At 36.0% G+C, this 18,483-nt stretch overlaps 1 protein-coding gene and 1 long non-coding RNA gene across 2 annotated transcripts; one reads left to right on the top strand and one right to left on the bottom strand.

Moving 5' to 3' along the window:
* Positions 1-686: 686 nt before the first annotated feature.
* On the bottom strand, positions 687-1,673 carry LOC128292686 (uncharacterized). Its single transcript, XR_008282634.1, has 2 exons — positions 1,550-1,673; positions 687-1,412 (listed from the first exon to the last, which is right to left on the bottom strand). It is a non-coding gene; the product is annotated as an uncharacterized LOC128292686 (long non-coding RNA).
* Positions 1,674-2,365: 692 nt separating this feature from the next.
* LOC108480419 (D-xylose-proton symporter-like 3, chloroplastic) lies at positions 2,366-6,561 on the top strand. The gene is made up of 15 exons (XM_017783414.2): positions 2,366-2,710; positions 2,796-2,896; positions 3,143-3,221; positions 3,350-3,409; positions 3,505-3,571; positions 3,655-3,779; positions 3,870-3,971; positions 4,053-4,430; positions 4,580-4,627; positions 4,744-4,806; positions 4,911-4,991; positions 5,097-5,195; positions 5,493-5,630; positions 5,734-5,913; positions 6,222-6,561. Exons 1-14 carry the CDS (start codon positions 2,501-2,503, stop codon positions 5,866-5,868), a joined length of 1,686 nt encoding a protein of 561 aa, XP_017638903.1. The 5' UTR covers positions 2,366-2,500; the 3' UTR covers positions 5,869-5,913; positions 6,222-6,561.
* Positions 6,562-18,483: the final 11,922 nt, after the last annotated feature.

Here is an 18,483-nt window from a genome sequence, read left to right as displayed (position 1 = left end):
CTACAACCCCATTATGTAAAATGACAAAACTTATCCAAGCCTAAAAAAAAAAAAAAATTAATCAAACAAAGGGCCATAGGTGTTCACCAAACAAAGTGAGAGAGTAGGTGTAGTACAATACAAAAGGAAAATTAATCTCTAGGCTGATTTATTCTCCTAAGCCTATAAAAAGAATGAAAACTCCGCACCTGAATTGAAGTTCAAAGTAGAGATCTGCACATGGCCTGCTCAACCAAGTCATCTAGTTGAAAAAAACAAAAATGAAAATTCATCTAAGCCCCAAAAGCTGATTCTGAAATCTCACATTAACACATAAGAAAAGACCAAGTCCTTGCTTGGTAGGAAGGACAAAACTTATCAATCTAATGGTTAATATTAATAATTAGTTCCCTACCATGAACCTTAACCATTAAATTAATAAGTTTCTCATCCTTCCTACCAAGCAAATCCTTAATATAATGTTTATCTAAATAAACAAACTATTTGAACTTAAGACCTGCTTAATCTTCAACCACAGGCATAAGTCAAACTCATGTCAAAAACCAAATATGTCAACTGCAAATATCAATCAAAGGCAGAATCATGCCTTCACAATTCACACCCACAAGACTAAAATTGAGAAAATAAATTCCCAGTTGTGGGACGACAGTTATTACCAGAAATCTAGCAGCAAGGTCAGCATAAAGTTGTACTCAAGAGAATAGCTCAAGAAATCCTCATTTATCCAATCAAGTTGCCAGCGGTAAACACAAACTACATTAAGCCATAATAAATATAAAGACACTGCACTTGAAAAATAAGTCCAATCAAACTTTAAAAATACAAATATCTGCTCAACAATAACAAAGATGAAATAACATTTTAGTGTCCTAAACACAATAGCTTCAGCCAGTGATGCCCTTCTTTGCTTTGAGTGATTCAAGTGCCCTTTTCCTTAGCTCAATTTCAAGCTTCTTCTGCTTAGTCTCTGCCTCTTCATCAAAACTTGGATGAGACTTTCCACCTCACCATCATCATCTTGCCCTTTCATTTTCAGCTTCTCCGCACGCCACTCTTCTCTTTTGCGACTTCACTCCTCACAACATCTACGCTTCTCCTCCTTTCTTAGTCTTTTTTCTTCCTTCCTCATCTTAGCTTCTTTCCTATCCTCAATTTCAGAATCATAACTAGAATCGTCATCTGACGTAACTTCACGCCTTTTATGCTTTCTCTTCTCCTTATGCTTAGTTCTGTGCTTATCACTTCCTTCAGAACCTGAATCCAAACCATGGTTATTATGATCAAGCTTTTCAAGTGCCATTGGCGACATTTCCACTTTTTGTTGTTTATCAATATAGTTCAATTTTGATGAGAATGGCTCCTCTCATCGGATCTCTTTCCTGCTCCCAGGTGAGATGCACTTTGCTTTTCACCTTGAAACAAAAAATTGTTTTATCAACATAACCCAAATTCGAAAACTTCAACGCAATATGAAAAACTAGAAATCCAACTAAATTATTAAAAACTAATAAAAATTTTAAAAAATTCGACCGAATGAACCAAGATGAACCTAATTTAAGTCTTGATGGCTGAGGTTTGGTCCTTATTGTCACTTGTTCTCCTGCCCTTTTTCTACTCATTATATCCTCGCCATCCTTTTTTAACTAGTTATTACTTATTTTGCTTTTTGTCTTTTTTAATAGTAAACTCGTCATCTTTTTTGTAAGGAATTTGAGTAAATTAAAGGTCATTCATAAAGAAAAGGGTAATTTCCACCGTTAGTCACTAAATTATAGAAAAATTTTTGTTTTGGTCATTAACTAAAAAATTTATAATTTGATCACTAAATTATTCAAAATTTTTTATTTAAGTGAGGTTATTAAAATTGATGTTATACGGCTTTTTCTGTTCGTATTACCTACACCAATCGAAAGTTCACTTTTCCCTTCTCTTCTATAGTTTATTTTTTTCATGAAATAACTTTAGACATCATAAATTTACGAACCAAAATTTAAATAACTTTTTTCTCTAATCTCTAACAGTGACTGTTAGATCGGCTTAGATATAAGATATGTTCTTCTATTTGTCAATGGGTACTAATCTACCGTATCAATTGTCGAATCATCACTTGAAACTAGTTGGCAGAATTTTAAAAAAAAATTTAACAACTCAGTGACTTTAATAAAAATTTTTGAATAGTTTACTGACTTAAATAAAAACTTTTGAATAATTTAGTGATTAATTTATAACTTTTTTTAATTACGTAACCAAAACAAATACTTTACTTATAGTTTAGTCACTAATGGTCCATTTGACTTTCATTTTAAGGCAAACGTTGAAGGGAAGTTCAATTATTGGACGGAGGATCAAATCCACTCATATGGAAAATTAAATAAAAATCAAATAATGAAACGTAAAAAAAAAAAAAAACTAAAACTAAAACTAAAACAGGAAGAAGATAAAAGCGGGAAAATTTCCTGCCAACCGTCAGATTTTTCTTTTTTTTTTTTTTTCTCTTTCAATGGCTTGCAGTGCCACTACTCAGCCTCTGTTGAACTTTGAACTCTCACACTCACATCAACCAAAGAGACCTTACTCTCTCCCTTTATGTTCCTTCATTAAAAAGCCAAGACTTTCTCCAAAGCCCTTTTTCTCTCAATCCAAAGATTACACCAAGATCAACATTTTTTCAAGCCCATCGCTGTTTTCTAGGCAGAAACCCGGATCCCATGTAAGATATCGACAATTAAGATGTATTTTCAACTCTGGTTGTTTCGAAATCATGGAATTTATTATTATTATTATTATTTATTTAGGTTGCTGCCCAGAGTGGTTATTCTTCAGGAGAAGAAGCAGAGTCACTTTTACCTGACTCAGCTTACCAAGAGCCTTTTTCTTGGTCTTCAGTGATTTTTCCGTACGTTTTTATCTTGTCTTCTGCTCTTTCCTGTGTTTCTTTGACCTTTTCCTTGACTGGGTAGTTTTCTATTTCCCCTTTATTTTTTGGGTTTCAATTGCCTGTATTTTATTTTATTATTTGTTTATGATCGAAATTTTAAAGAGAGAACAATGAAGTGTAGACCATATTACCATGAAGTCTCCTCAAAGGTTCTAAATTAGTGTTCATTTAGTGACACGACTTAATTTTGATTATTGCAATCAGATTTTTGTTTCCAGCTCTGGGAGGGTTATTATTTGGCTATGACATTGGTGCCACCTCTGGTGCTACAATCTCTTTGCAGGTGCTTCAACAGATTAACGGTTTTTCTTGTAGCCTTATCCAATTAACTTGCCATTTAATGCCTGGTTAGCATTAACTATACTGGAAAATATTATTATTGTATTTAATGTCTTATGTTGATAATGTCAGTCACCTGAGCTTAGTGGAACTACTTGGTTCAATCTCTCAGCTATTCAGCTGGGTCTAGTGGTATGATTTCTTGGTGATACTTGGAAAATTGATGCATCATTTGAGGACATTTGCAGTTCTTTTTCTTTCTGTAATATGTGATATCTTGAGTGCAGGTCAGTGGCTCGCTTTATGGGGCCCTTCTCGGTTCCCTCCTTGTCTATCCAATTGCAGATTCCCTAGGTACATCATTCAACTTCTTCATCATACTTGGAGATTATACATATGAATCTGTCTTAACAAATAATTTCTATTTCTGCATGTAGGAAGGAGGAGGGAACTCCTCATTGCTGCTTTACTATATGTGCTTGGTGGTGTGCTGACTGCTTTTGCTCCAGGCCTTAGTGTTCTCTTAGTAGGACGGCTACTGTATGGCCTGGGTATTGGATTAGTGAGCTTCGCAAAACCAATTGCCGATATTTCTTGTAGATTTATTATGACGCGCTTATTTGTAACAACTTGCTTGGATGCTATTTGACAGGCCATGCATGGGGCTCCGCTCTACATAGCAGAAACTTGCCCGTCTCAGATACGTGGTACACTAATATCTCTAAAGGAACTATTTATAGTTCTGGGAATTTTGGTAAGGTTTTTAAGATGCGGTATTACTATGCACATTATTTCTTTGTAAATAAGCTGAGCTGAAGTATAGATTCATCTGTAGTTGGGGTATTTTGTGGGAAGCTTCCAAATCAATGCTGTTGGGGGATGGCGATACATGTATGGGTGTAGTGCCCCAGTCGCATTATTGATGGGACTAGGAATGTGGAGTCTCCCACCATCACCACGTTGGTTAATTCTCAGAGCGGTTCAAGGTAAAGGGTCTTTACAAGAACTCAAAGAGAAGGCCATCCTTGCCCTAAGCAAACTTCGGGGTCAGGCTCCGGGTGATGCAGCATCTGAGAAACAAATAGAAGATACCCTAATCTCAGTGAAGTCTGCCTATATGGAACAGGAATCTGAAGGAAATATCTTGGAGGTATTTCAGGGGCCAAGTTTGAAAGCCTTCATAATTGGTGGAGGTTTAGTCCTTTTTCAACAGGTATCTCTTCCTCCTTACTGAACTTACTGTTTATTCATTTGTTAGTAAACAATTCTGTTTCTTTTTGCTAATATAATGATAAAAGGAGAGAATACTAAGAATGCAGAATTTTATGTTTTAAGGATTTATTTACAACCTGATTATGACAGATAACTGGCCAACCAAGTGTTTTGTATTATGCTGGTCCAATTCTACAGGTAATTGATAATTGAATTTTTTTTCCCACTTTTTTCTTGTGTTTTTGAAATGAATCATGTCATGTAATGTAAATTAGGCGAACTGTATAATAGCATCTGTAAAATTGTTTCTGCAGAGTGCTGGATTCTCTGCAGCTGCTGATGCTACCCGCCTTTCTGTTGTTGTAGGTTTGTTCAAGGTAATTCTTCATAGTTGTTGATATTTAACCTCTAAATCATGGTTTATTATGTTATCTTCTTTCCAATGCTGATTAAGTACTGTTTGGTGTATATCTTCCTGTAGTTACTGATGACTTGGATAGCTGTTGCAAAAGTTGATGATCTTGGTAGAAGGCCTTTGCTGATTGGAGGTGTTGGTGGGATTGTATGTAACCTATACCCCTCGGTTCTGTTTTAACTGTTTCAGCTGTTGGATGCCCTAGTTTTTATGCAAGTTCTTATTTTCCTTTATGAACTCGTTGCACTGCAGGCTCTTTCCTTGTTTCTGCTCTGTGCTTATTACAAATTTCTTGGAGAATTCCCTTATGTTGCTGTAGCTGCTCTACTTCTCTATGTCGGTTGCTATCAGGCCAGTAAATTTTTTGTTTACTTGTTGATAGTGTTTCTGGGAGACCTTCTAGGACAAGAGATCTTACTTTTGTTTTCATTTACTCCTAAAGTCTTATATATATTAAATGAACCATACATCTTCAACACATCGAAATCGGGAAAAAAACCCCAATAGTCAATCAGAGAGAGAGTACCATGGAATTTTTTTTTGAAAAAAAAAATCAGATTGAGAAGTGAGCTAATATTTGTTCATATGCTTTCCTTGTTGTTGAGATTGAGTTAATCTGACAAGTTTACCCCATAAATGGTGCTGCAGATATCTTTTGGGCCTATCAGTTGGCTGATGGTGTCTGAAATTTTCCCTCTGAGAACAAGAGGGAAAGGGATTAGTCTTGCAGTTCTCACTAACTTTGGTTCAAATGCTATAGTCACCTTTGCATTCTCACCATTGAAGGTATCAGTTCAATACTCAAACAGTCTACTTCTTTCAAAGTTGCTTTTCTTTTAATATCATTTTTCATGCTTTGAATTCCACTTCACTGTTTGTGATTCTGCAGGAGCTGCTAGGGGCAGAAAATCTTTTCCTTCTTTTTGGTGGTATTGCTCTGATATCACTTTTGTTTGTGGCCCTCTACGTCCCGGAGACTAAAGGTTTGAGTTTGGAAGAGATTGAATCCAAGATCTTGAAGTGAAAAGCTCCATGATCCCTACCGTTGGTCAACATATCAGTGAAGACGGTACGCTCTATTGTGGGATTTGTAAGACTACCCTTTAAGATACTTGTACACTCTAGTCACCACTCTCAACGTACATATAGATACTGTTTCGGTTGGTCCAAAGCTTATATAAATAAATTCAACTTGGCTTTTCCCTGCATTGCACCATTATTATGAGTGAGGTTTTGCTTCTTTACATAGCTACCAAACATCCTAATACCTACAGAAAGAAATAAAGAAAGAATAACCAACTCTTTGAAACGATATTGTAACAAGCGTTGAGTTTAACGTCTCTGAGTTGCTGTTTATAGCATTTTTTTTCTTTCCAGGAAACATGGTTGAAAATAGTGAAGTGGTTTATGAGTTGGAACCATTTTGAGGAGTTGACAAAAGGTGGTTGGTTTTCAGTTTTCACTTCGGGCATCTTGTAAAGTTTGGGGTATACCCTAGACTTCATATATTTGCTATATCGATTAGACCTCAACCGATAAGAAAAAAACCCCTCATTTGAACAAGAAGGTATTTTGTTTGTCTCATTGATTGGCGTAGCGAAGCATTTTATTTTGGGTTGGAGTTCATTTGCCTTGTAAACTAAAGGGAGTACTATATTTTACAAAATTTCATTTGCCTTATAGATTAAAGGGTCGAAGGAGCATTTTATTTTTCAAATGTTTCGACTATCTTATGACAAGTTTCGTAACCTCTCACTAAGATATTTTGAAACCTCTTTCAATGTCTTATATGAGAAAGCCTCCAAATAATCTTGAAATGCTTGTAGCCAAAATTTAATTTGGGCATGAAAAATTAAATCAATTAAGATTTAATATTTTTAATAGCTAATTTTTATATAAATTTAATAATCTAAATAAAATAACTAGATAGATTTCTTTCTTAAAAAAAAATGAAAATTGATTAATGGATGTTGATATTGGGTATCAACAAGGGGAGGATATGATTGTAACGGGCCAAATTTGCCCGGGCCCAACAAACAAGATCAGCTAAATAAAACCGAATATTAATAGTTCAAATGTCCATTACACTAGGCCCAAAAATAAAAACATAACCCAAATTCAAAACCCAAATACAAGCCTAAAATTTAAACCCAAAATTACAAGGCCCGAATGGCCCAAAAAACTTAAACACTCTCAGCCTACCTAGGAAACCCTAGCCCTAGGCACGCCGCAGCCCCCAGCCTCTAGCGCCACCACCACCGCACGCCACGTCAACCTCCGTACATCTACAGCTGGCGTCCGTACTTGTAAAGAAGACAAAAACACAACAGCGCAGCAAACCAAAAAAAAAAAAACAAGCAAAACATTGTATTTTCATTCGGCTATAAAAGCCATGAAATCATCAGTGTATTTTTTTTTAATTTTTACACACGAATACTACAAAAATTACAGATTAAAAAAAGGTGATCTTTTTATGTTTTTAATTCTCTATTTTTCTTTATATACATAAAATATAAGAAAAGGGGATAAAAAGGTTACCTAAGGTGTTTAGTATTCCTCCGTCATCGGAGGCCCTTTTTTGGTGCCAAAAACTTAAGACCTACCAAGGTTCGACGCAATGGTTTCGAGGGATGTCGAAAGTCCTTTATTGTTTTTTTTTTAATTTTTGAAACAAGGGGGTCGAGGGCCAAAAAAGAGTTTTTTTTTTGTGATTTCTGGCCATTGGGCACGGCAGAGCCCGTCGCAGGTGACCGGTGGCTGCCGTGGGTCTCGCCGGACTTGATGGTCAGATTCTGGAGGGCCTTGAGAGAGAAGAGTAGCTTTTTTTTTGGTTTTTTTTGGAGAAATAAGCAGAAATGATTTTTTTAAAAGAAAAAACTGACTTTTATAAGTGCCTGAAACTGAGTCGTTTTAGGCCATGCATTTAGGCGTTGAAACGGCACCATTTCATTTGACACAAGCGCGACCCGACTCAATACCTGAGAATCTGCAGGTTTTTTTTTAAAAAGGGTTATTTACCCTTTTGATCCTTCCGTTTTTGCGACACCTTACACATTGGTCTTTATTTGTTTTTTTCCTTTTCAATCATACTGCACAATTTTATTTTTGTTACATTTTGGCCCAAATTGAAACGCTGCGCATGGGGACTGGGAATAATTCCCTATGTAGTCCCTACACTCCTGCACGATTTTTAATTAAGCCCTTTAACTTGCCCCTTTAGTCTTTTATTTTTAAAATGTATCTCTAAAATCCTTCTAAGTTACATTTTGATCCTTTAGGTTTATTTTATTATAATTTAGGCCTTTAAGTTCATTTTAATTCCAATTTGGTCTTCATTTATTTAATTTCGACCATTTATGGCTTTTCTTTATTTTTTCATTTATTATTTTACCTATTGTTTATCTATTTATTTATTGTTCCTTACTTTTAAATATTTCAAATTAATTTATTATGCATTTTATATTTCATTTTTTACTTGCTTTTTTATTATTATTATTATTATTATTATTATTATTATTATTATTATTATTATTATTATTACTATTATTTATTTATATAATTTATTAAAATTATATCCTCAATTTCATTTTACTTTGATTTGATTCTATATTTTCGAAATTTTACAAATTATTTTTCCCTTGTATTTATTTGTGTATTTGTTTCTTCATCTCCATTATTTGAGTGGCATTGTTCTTTAGCATTGTTGCTATTATCATTGCCATTATCTATTTATTTATCTCTTGATGGTTCTTGTTAATGTTAAAATGGTGTACATTATACGATTCTCATGCGTTGTTTTATTAGTGTATTCATTATTGCCTTTTACTAATACGACATTTCATTCGTGTTTCGTTTTAAGCATTACATTAATCTTTATCCAAATGTGTAAAAAGGGAATTTTCAATAATGAGGCAATGTTTTGAATTTTGGAGATTCGAGAAGATCGTACCCTAACTTACGGGGTTTCAGTTTTTCTCGTTGAACTTAAATAGCCGAACATCCTTTTAAATTTCAAAATACATGAATTTTAAATAAAAGTAAAAGCAATATTCCGTGTTTAGAAATTCGAGAAAGTCGTGCCCTAACTTACGGGGTTTCGATTTTTCTCGTTGGATCTAAACAACCGAATATCCTTTTAAAAATCAAAGTACAAATTTTAAAATAAAACAATTTAAAGGCAAGCTTATTTCCGAGGGTTCAAATGCCGTATCCTACGGGATGTGACATTTTGTTATCTCGAGATGAGAGAACCTTTAATGCTCGTTTCATCTCCGTATAGCCATAGGGAAATGTATTCCCTTGAACCAAACTCGGTCCGTATGAGCCTATAATGGGTGAGGATCGAGGAATCTGGCGGTTCGGGTACCTTTTCTTTAGAATTGAACCTCATATAATGAGTCCTAAGAGCCCACCCTAGGTAAAGCCGCACCGAACCATTAGTGGTTACCCGAATAGGCGCTTTATTATTTCATGTTTACTTTATGTACTGACTTATTTTGTTTCGCTTTGACTGTGATTGCATTGCACTTTCATCATAGAAAAGAAGTGTTGATTCATGTTCAATTGCTAAATAGAAAGCTTGTAATGGAAAATAGATTTCTTGATAAAGTGAAATACAATACGGCCTTCCGAATATGGTCCGAGTAAACACAATGAGAGAAGGGTGATAATCTGTGGAGGAATACACAACTTTGCTTCGTTACCCGATGATTCAAACCAACTAAGATTATTTGAGAGCAATCAACGTCTCGACTTTCTTAAAGAAGCTAACGAGCATCGCGGGGATAAGTGAGCAATGGGTCGCAGCCCAGATCAAACAAAACAGAGATAATAGAGACATCTTTTGGAAGATTCGCAAGATTCAATCTTAACATTCGGATATGAAAAAAAGGATTGATATCGTCGCTAGGAGTATGAGGGCAAGGCCGTATATGTATCTGTTTTATGTAAAGATATTTGTCTTCTAGTAAAGTTGTTCTAACAGAATTGAATCAGAATCAACGCTTCTTTTTTGCATTCATTTTATACATTAGTATTGCATTGCATCATATGTAATAAAACTCACAAAAGACCCTAAAATCATGGCAGTTACCCTGGAACATCGTTACAGTACACGAGGAAAAACTGAAGCAATGGACCAAAGGTTGAAGAGATTAGAGCAAATGCAAATACAAATACAAGAGCAATTGGCCAAAATTTAACAAGATATGAGGGATCAGATGCTATAATTCCAAAAAAATATGATGAGTCAGTTAACCCAGTTGCTGGCTAGAGGGTTAGAAAAAGAAAAAAGCCCCATGGTCAATGCCGTGGGCAATAACGAGGACCCTACTTATCCTTCAAGCTTCACCCAAACAAACACCCAAGCATAACCAAACGCGTATCCATAAAGGGTGTCCGTTGACATTAGACCTCAATACCAGACTAGTACCTCGACCCCGGTAAACTTCCCTACAGGTTTAGGTTCTAACCCGGGGGGTAATCGAACCAATCCTGTTGTCTTTGATCTGGATGATATAGCGGAAACAGAAAAGGCGAGAGTGGAAATCCCAAAGCAATTTGAAGATCGTTGCAAACGAAAAAGGAGAAAGTGGAGCCCCTAAATTAAAACTTTAAAGGCCCCGAGGAAGAGGGAAAATGAGGTGAATAATGCAAGTAGGTATAACAAGGGCTATTCAAAGCCGATCACCGTAAGCCAGCCAAGGACGACAACTATTATGCATCAGATCCCCCCAAAGCAAGAACCCAATCCAAGTCCAAATTCAGAAAAACTCCGGTTCACGCCCATACCAATCACATATAGGGAGTTGTACCAAAGTTTGTTTGATACACATATAGTATCCCCTTTCTACCTAAAACTTATGTAGCCCCTATACCCCAAATAGTATGACGCAAATGCCCAATGCGAGTACCACGCAGGGATCACAGGACACTAGATCGAGAACTGCACTGCTTTCAAAAAGATAATCGAAAGACTCATCAAAATGGGTATTGTGAAATTTGATGATCTCTGGTGCAGAAAATTCGTTACCCAACTATTCAGACAAAGGGGTAAACGTAATAATTAAGAGTGTAGGGAAGAGGATCAAGACAGATGTAGCAGAAGTAAAAACCCCGCTGAGGGAGGTTTGGAAGAAAATGGTAGAATGAGGATTAATCACATAGGATTTAGGAGAGAAACTCGTAGAAGCAACGAACTATTGTGAGTTCCATAATGAAAAGGGTCACAAGATTCAAAAGTGTAATGAATTCAGAGCCTTGGTGCAAGGCCTGATGAATAATAATGAACTAGAATTCTTTGAATATACTGAATACCCAGAAGGAATGTTCGAAAATTGGAGCATCAATGTTATATCCGAAGAAGGAATTGGAAGAGAAAATTTATTAGACATTTGCCCTTATGAGCCTGAAAGTGTTCTGAATAATTGGACTGCGGAAGAGATTCCTGTAGTTTTTAGAACTGATTCAGAGTAATGTTCAAAACATGTTTGTTGCTTTAAGCCTAGAAGCAATAAGAATCCTTTTATGAAATAAGCTCATGTCCAACATCTTTATTTCAATAAAATACATTTTTGCTGTCACTTTGAGCAAATATTCTTTTATTCTTTCCATTTCATTCATAATCATCCTATATAGATAATTATTCTTAAATTCTTTTGTTCTTTAGACTTCCTTTCAAATATTCTTTTATTCTTCATTCATGATCATACCATATAAATAATTATTCTTAAATTCTTTTATTCTTTGGATATTCCTTCGTGCCTACAACAGGTCTCCAGATATCAATGACATGAGCGACGCTGCTACTGACCCAGAAGCTCCGTTTGAGCGAGACATGTGTCTAGAGGGATCTCAGGACTTTGAAGATGACAAATATTATAACCTATCTCCTGATTTGTTAAGGATGGTAAGAGAAGATGAAAAATAGATCCTACCTTACAAAGAGTCAGTGGACATTGTGATTCTAGGAGAAGAGAAAGAGGTGAAAATCAGAGTTTGTATTACCACAAAGATAAAGTGAGACGTCATTGTGTTGTCCCAAAAATTTCAAGATGTTTCGCATGATCGTATCAAGATATACCTGGGCTACTAAGACGTGTAGATACTGTTAAGCCTAAAAAAAATCTTAGAAGAGGTCTATAAGGATGTCTAAAGAACACATGCTAATGGTTTTACAATGGCCAGGTAAACCATGAGGTTTGGGAACTGCTGGTCCACTATGGAAGAGGATTGCATCCATTATACCAAGAAATGCCATAAGTACCGAATTCATGGAGACAAGAATCATATGCCTCCTTCATCTCTTCATATTATGACTTCTCCATAGACTTTCTCTATGCGGGGATTAGATGTTATTGGGCCGATCTCGTCAAAAGCTTCTAGCAGGCATCGATTCATCTTTGGGGTCGTCGATTACTTCACTAAATGGGTAGGAGCTGCTTCATATGCCAATGTCACAAAATCGGCAGTAAGCAAGTTCTTAAAGAAAGAAATTATATGTTGATATTGAATGCCGGAAAATGTCATATCTGACAACATGTTGAATTTGAACAACAGCATGATAGCGGAGGTTTGCAGTCAATTCAAGATCAAACAGCACAACTCATCTCTATTTAGCCCAAAAATGAATGGTGCAGTTAAGGCAGCCAATAAGAAAATTAAGAAGATCGTGAGGAAAATGACTGAAACTTATAAAGATTAGCATGAGAAGTTATCATTTACCCTCTATGCTTATTAAACGACTATCAGGACCTTCATTGGGGCAACACCTTTCTCATTGGTATGGAATAGAAGTGGTTTTGCCCATTGAAGTTGAGATTCCTTCTTTCCGAGTTTTGGTTGAGCTGAAGTTGGATGAAGCAGAATAAATCCAATCCCTATATAATCAGTTAAACTTAATTGAAGAAAAAAGGTTGAAAGTCATCCGTCATGGTCAGATGTACCAAAAACGAATGATGAAAGCTTAGAACAAAAAGGTTCACCCCAGAAACTCCATGAGGGAGACTTAGTATTGAAAAAGATCTTTCCCATATAAAAATGACTTTAGAGAAAAGTGGATGCCAAACTGAGAGGGACCTTATGTGGTAAAGAAGGCCTTCTCTGGAGGAGGTCGATATTGATGGCAAGAACCTGCCTAATCCTGTGAATTTCAATTCAATTAAGAAATACTTCACCTTAAAAAAATAAAAAAAAAAGAAAAAAGAAAAAGAAAAAAATAAAAAGAAAAAGAAAAATGAAAAGAAAAGAAAAAACAAAAAAAAGAAAAGAAAAGAAAAAAAAAGAAAAGAAAAAGGAGAGGCTAAGGCGAAAACTGTAACACCCCAAACCCGGCCCAGATGTTATGACCGGATCCGACATGCCACATCGAAGCGTTCAAAAAATTTTATATTGTTGATCCAGAAAAACTTACTTAGTGTTTTAAAAGATAATTTCATTATAGGTTAAAGTGAATAGAAGCTGTGCACCAAGTAGGAAATCGGAAAAGAGGTGGTGAGTCTATCGGACTGCTTAAGTACCAAGCTCCCTTCGGATCCAATCCTAGACATGCATACCGCCATTGCCACACCTTAACATCATGGATATTTCTAGGAAACCGATTTGATTAAGTCATTTTTAGGAAAAGTGATTAATTTTGGAAAATAGTTTCATTGCGGAAGCTTTGCTTGTTGTCGTGTTATTTTGAAATCAATTGTTGTTTTTGAAAACGCATACAAGCTATCCAATTTCAACAGTTAAAATAAGTAATACCTATCTTAGTAATACATATTAAAACCATCAAAAATAATTAAGCGGCCTTATTACATTTAAAACCCAAAACCTCAAACGTAATTAAAAGGATGTCCAGTTCACTAGAAGAAAATCAAACTTTGAGCGGGTGGCCACTCCAATTCCCTCACGACTCCAAGCCCACTATGGTTGGGGATTTCTGCGTGGATGAAAATAAAAGGGTGAGTTTGGGGAAACTCATGTGTAAGGAAAACCCATTCAAAGCCCAAGTCGGCTCAAGCCTATTGGGCCTAAGCCCATTCAGTAATAAAGTGGTCTTGGACCGAGCCCTTTCAGATTACAATAAACTGGGCCTTAGCCCCTTATTCAGATAACAGTATGGCCCATAGGCCCATTTCAAAATACATGCAACATCAATAACATATGCAAGCCCATTTGAGGAGACTACTCAACCCACCAACCACTACATTCCACCCGTACCAGCCCTACACTCCATGTGGGGAATAGCTCAACCCACCCAGCCCAACACTCTACAGCTTCTTTGCTCAGTTAACGAAGAATTGAGGCAAAGCCTTCAGTACGTGGACAAGCCACTTTCAGTACTTCCTCCGTCAAAATCCCAATCCTATGTATCAGATAATAACAACATGGCATGCAGTAAATAACAACAGTCAAACATGCATTTGGTCAATTTAACCCTAGGGGTATTTCGGTAATTTATCTACTAGGGGTAAAGCGTAAATTTTCCACTTTTAAAGGTATTTCAGTAATTTATCTATTTTAGGGTTTTTCATGCATATTCCTACTTTTCATGTACTAATGAATTACGTCGAGGGTTCTTACGAATTGGGCAGATTGGCCCATCATTCCAATTTTGGCCCATTAAGCCCAAAAATATCGAGGCACGTAAATCATGCACTTTGCGGTCAAATTTTGTAGCTTACCAAAACATTAATCGATTTACCTCACGAGCATTCGCACACTCGCAAATCTACAAAATACCGGTTTTCGACATTTCAGCTTTTCGACTTTTGCCGATCCAGACTAAGAAAGAGGGTGTTAGTTACACACTTGTTTGCGACGATATCTTGTGAGATCCACACACGAACCGCCTACAATTGGATTACTAACACGTTAATCTAACTATTCAAATACAAACTACGTATTAACCCCTTACAATATTCGGCCAACCACACCTACAGATCATAGTAAGCTTATAAGAAATCAATAAGCAACTCATTAACAAATTTTTGTCAATGTTTACCACATAATCATAATTTCACTGCAAGCTGTCTTCCTGAGCAGTAGTCACTAAATCATTTATAACTAGAGCTACGAAACTCCAAATCAAGTGCCGTTAATTTTCCCTGAAAATAGACTCATATATCTTATATCCATAAAATTTTCAGAATTTTTGGTTTGGCCAATCAATACCATATTTTTCTCAAAGTTTTGCATGTTTCACTGTTTGACTAATCTGACCACTCTTCATTACGAATCAAATTTCTCATTGTACAGAATTCAAAATATGTTCTCGTTTATTTCATTTGAAACTAGAATCAACAAGATTTAATTACATAATTTATTCAGCTTCTAATTCATCTTCCACAATTTATGGTGATTTTCCAAAGTCACGTTACTGCTGCTGTCCCAAGCAGATTTATTACCAAATCACTCTTTCACACATAACTTGCATGCATGTTATTTAAACATGTATATCACCAATCAATCATTACATATCTATGATTTTACTTAAGTATAATCTCCATTTCATCATTTTAAAGCACAACATGTTAGCCGATTTTTCCCTTTAGCATCTAAGGCACATGCATGTTCATTTGTTTGGCTCAACTTCACCTATCTTCCATTTTTCATCAAAAGAACATGAAACAACAACCATTTCCTTCATTTTAATTCATGACCAAATGCTCACAACACAACCAAAAACCAAAATATGCTTCAAGAGTTAAGGTAGAATCAAGAAGAACTCATGAACATCAAGATAGAAGCAAACTACCATGAACTTACCTTCAATTTTCTTCCCCAAGTGACCAAACATTCAAGAGCTTTCTCCTCTCCTTTCTCTTCTCTAACTTTCGGCTATGATGAACAAAGATGGACAAAACTTTGTTCTTTTCACCCCTTTTTCTTTTAATCAAATTTCATATTTCATATTTCATCCATTTAATTCTTTAATACAAAAGACATGAAATGCCCATCATGGAACATTTACCTAACCCATTATCATGGAATATTTACCTAATCCATTATCATGGAATATTTACCTAACCCATTATCAATTTGTACCATGAATTATGGATATCAAGTGCTCATATTGTCTACAACAACATGATGGCTGGCCACTTCATGTAAAATGAGAGGTTTGTCATGCAAATCCTCCTATTTTGCACTCCTATTTATTTGGCCACTTCAATTTAGCCTATAGCATTTTCAAACATTTTCACATAGGTCCTATTTCATAATTTCACCTCCTTTTTCTTATGGAACAAAAATTAACTAAAATTGCTAGGTTCTATCTTAAGCTTGGGCCTTCTAGAGGCCCACTAACATAATTAAACCTATGCCAACATTCACAGAATTCCCGAAAATTGAGGCGTTACAAAAACCCGCAAAGGGCGTCTTAAGACTAAAAGAGTTTTGAGTTGAAAACCCAAAAGGAGCAGCTCAAATTTTGACCAAAGAATGGGCATTCAGTCAATAGGTAAATTGATTAAAAAAAAAGAAGAAAAATTGGAAAGGCCAAGGTGAAAACTAGTAAAAGGCACCTTGAGACCAAAAGGGATTTGAGTTGAAAACCCGAAAAAGGGCAACTCAAATTTTGATCGAAGATGGGGCATGTGGTAGTCTTGTCCTCTCAGAATTAACAAGGAGGAGGAACTTTACATTTTAGGGCATCAAAAAAGTACTCTAGGTCTCCTAGACACATCTCAAACTCAAAATGGTCCTCAAGAAGTTTGTGTAGAGAAGCTCATGCTGCGATATTTGGGGCATCTGTTTTCATCTTACTCATTTTGAATTTTAGTATAGTTTGCTATCTTTGATTAATTTATTCGTTTCGAGCTATGCTCTCAATCAATTTCTTTCTTATTGTATTTGCCATCTTTGATTAACTTAGTCGTCTTAAGCTATGCTTTCAATCAATTTCTTTTTTATCCATCATTATGATCTTTTTCAAGCATTTTGCATTGAAATAACGATTAATGGATTAACAATACTTTCACAAAAGGAGTTTTGCATATTACTCTGGAAGCTTCTAAATAGTACAAAAACCTGAAACAAGACTATTATTTAGAACTCACCAAGTCTAAGGTTTGGAAATATTTGAGAAAGAATAGTCTAAAGTGCGACTATTTCTTCGAATTTTCTGTCAAAGATATTAGCTGAAGAAGAAGATAGGATATTGCGTCAGTGGTAGAATCTTGATGAATAATAAGCAATGGCAACCTAAACATTAAGAAGGGATCATTCTCATGACATTCTGTGTTCATGCAAATATCATTCATACACATCTAGTTAGGATCATTTGATTCATTCTGATCATGATATCCTAATCATTTGGCATAAGCATAGGCCTATGAAATCGATCCTACAGGTCATGTCCCCCAGAAGACGGTGTAGCAAGATCGGTGAATCCCCAAATCTCATCTACTTAAAGTAGCAGTGGAGCAAATTGAAGCCACTAGCCTTATCTTCCTGAAGTTGCAGCGGAGCAGACTGAAGACAGTGAATCTTATTTCCTTGACGTTGCAGTGGAACAGATTAAAGCTACAAATTATGGTAGATCTTATCTTCCTGAAGTTGTAGTGGAGCAGATTGAAGCCACCAGCCTTATCTCCCTAATGTTGCAGCGGAGCAGACTGAAGACAGCGAATCTTATTTCCTTGACGTTGCAGTAGAACAGATTAAAGCTACAAATTGTGGCGGATCTTATCTTCTTGAAGTTGCAGTGGAGCAGATTAAAGCCACCAGCTTTATCTCCTTGAAGTTGTAGTGGAGCAAACTAAAGACAGCGAATCTTATTTCCATGACATTGCAGTGGAATAGATTAAAGCTACAAATTATGGCGAATCTTATCTTTCTAAAGTTGCAGTGGAGTAGATTGAAGCCACCAGCCTTATCTCTCTGGAGTTACAGCGGAGCAGACTGAAGATAGCGAATCTCATTTCCCTGAAGTTGCGGTGGAGCAGATTAAAGCTACAAGTTACGAATCTTATCTCTCTGAAGTAGCAGTAGAGCAGGTCAAAGTCATAAACCTTATCTCCTTGAAGTTGCAGTAGAGTAGATTGAAACCACAAATCTCACATCTCTAAAGTCACAGTAGAGTAGATTAAAGCGCCAATTCCTATACCCCTGAAGTTGCAGTGGATTAGAATCACCAAAGAAGTCGAGATCCTGCAAGACCAGACAAATTTGACTGGTTTTAAAGTCTTTGCTCCATTCTCGTTACAAGAAAATGAGCAAAGAAGGACAGCTGTAACAGGCCAAATTTGCCCGGGCCAACAAACAAGATCAAATAAATAAAACCAAATATTAATAGTCTAAATGTCCATTACACCAGGCCCAAAAATAAAAACATAACCCAAATTCAAAACCCAAATACAAGCCTGAAATTTAAACCCAAAATTACAAGGCCCGAATGGCCCAAAAAACTTAAACACTTTCAGACAACCTAGGAAACCCTAGCCCTAGGCGCACCGCAGCCCCCAGCCTCCAGCGCCACCACCATCGCACGCCACATCGGCCTCCGTACATCCACAGTTAGCATCTGTACCCGCAAAGAAGACAAAAACACAACAGCACAGCAAATAACAAAAAACAAAGCAAAACATTGTACTTTCATTCGGCTATAAAAGCCATGAAATTATCAATGTATTTTTTTTTATTTTTACAC

The sequence above is a fragment of the Gossypium arboreum genome, chromosome 1, assembly GCF_025698485.1.
Source record: "Gossypium arboreum isolate Shixiya-1 chromosome 1, ASM2569848v2, whole genome shotgun sequence".
Classification (NCBI taxonomy): Eukaryota; Viridiplantae; Streptophyta; class Magnoliopsida; order Malvales; family Malvaceae; genus Gossypium; species Gossypium arboreum.
This window is presented reverse-complemented; position numbering and strand designations above follow the sequence as displayed.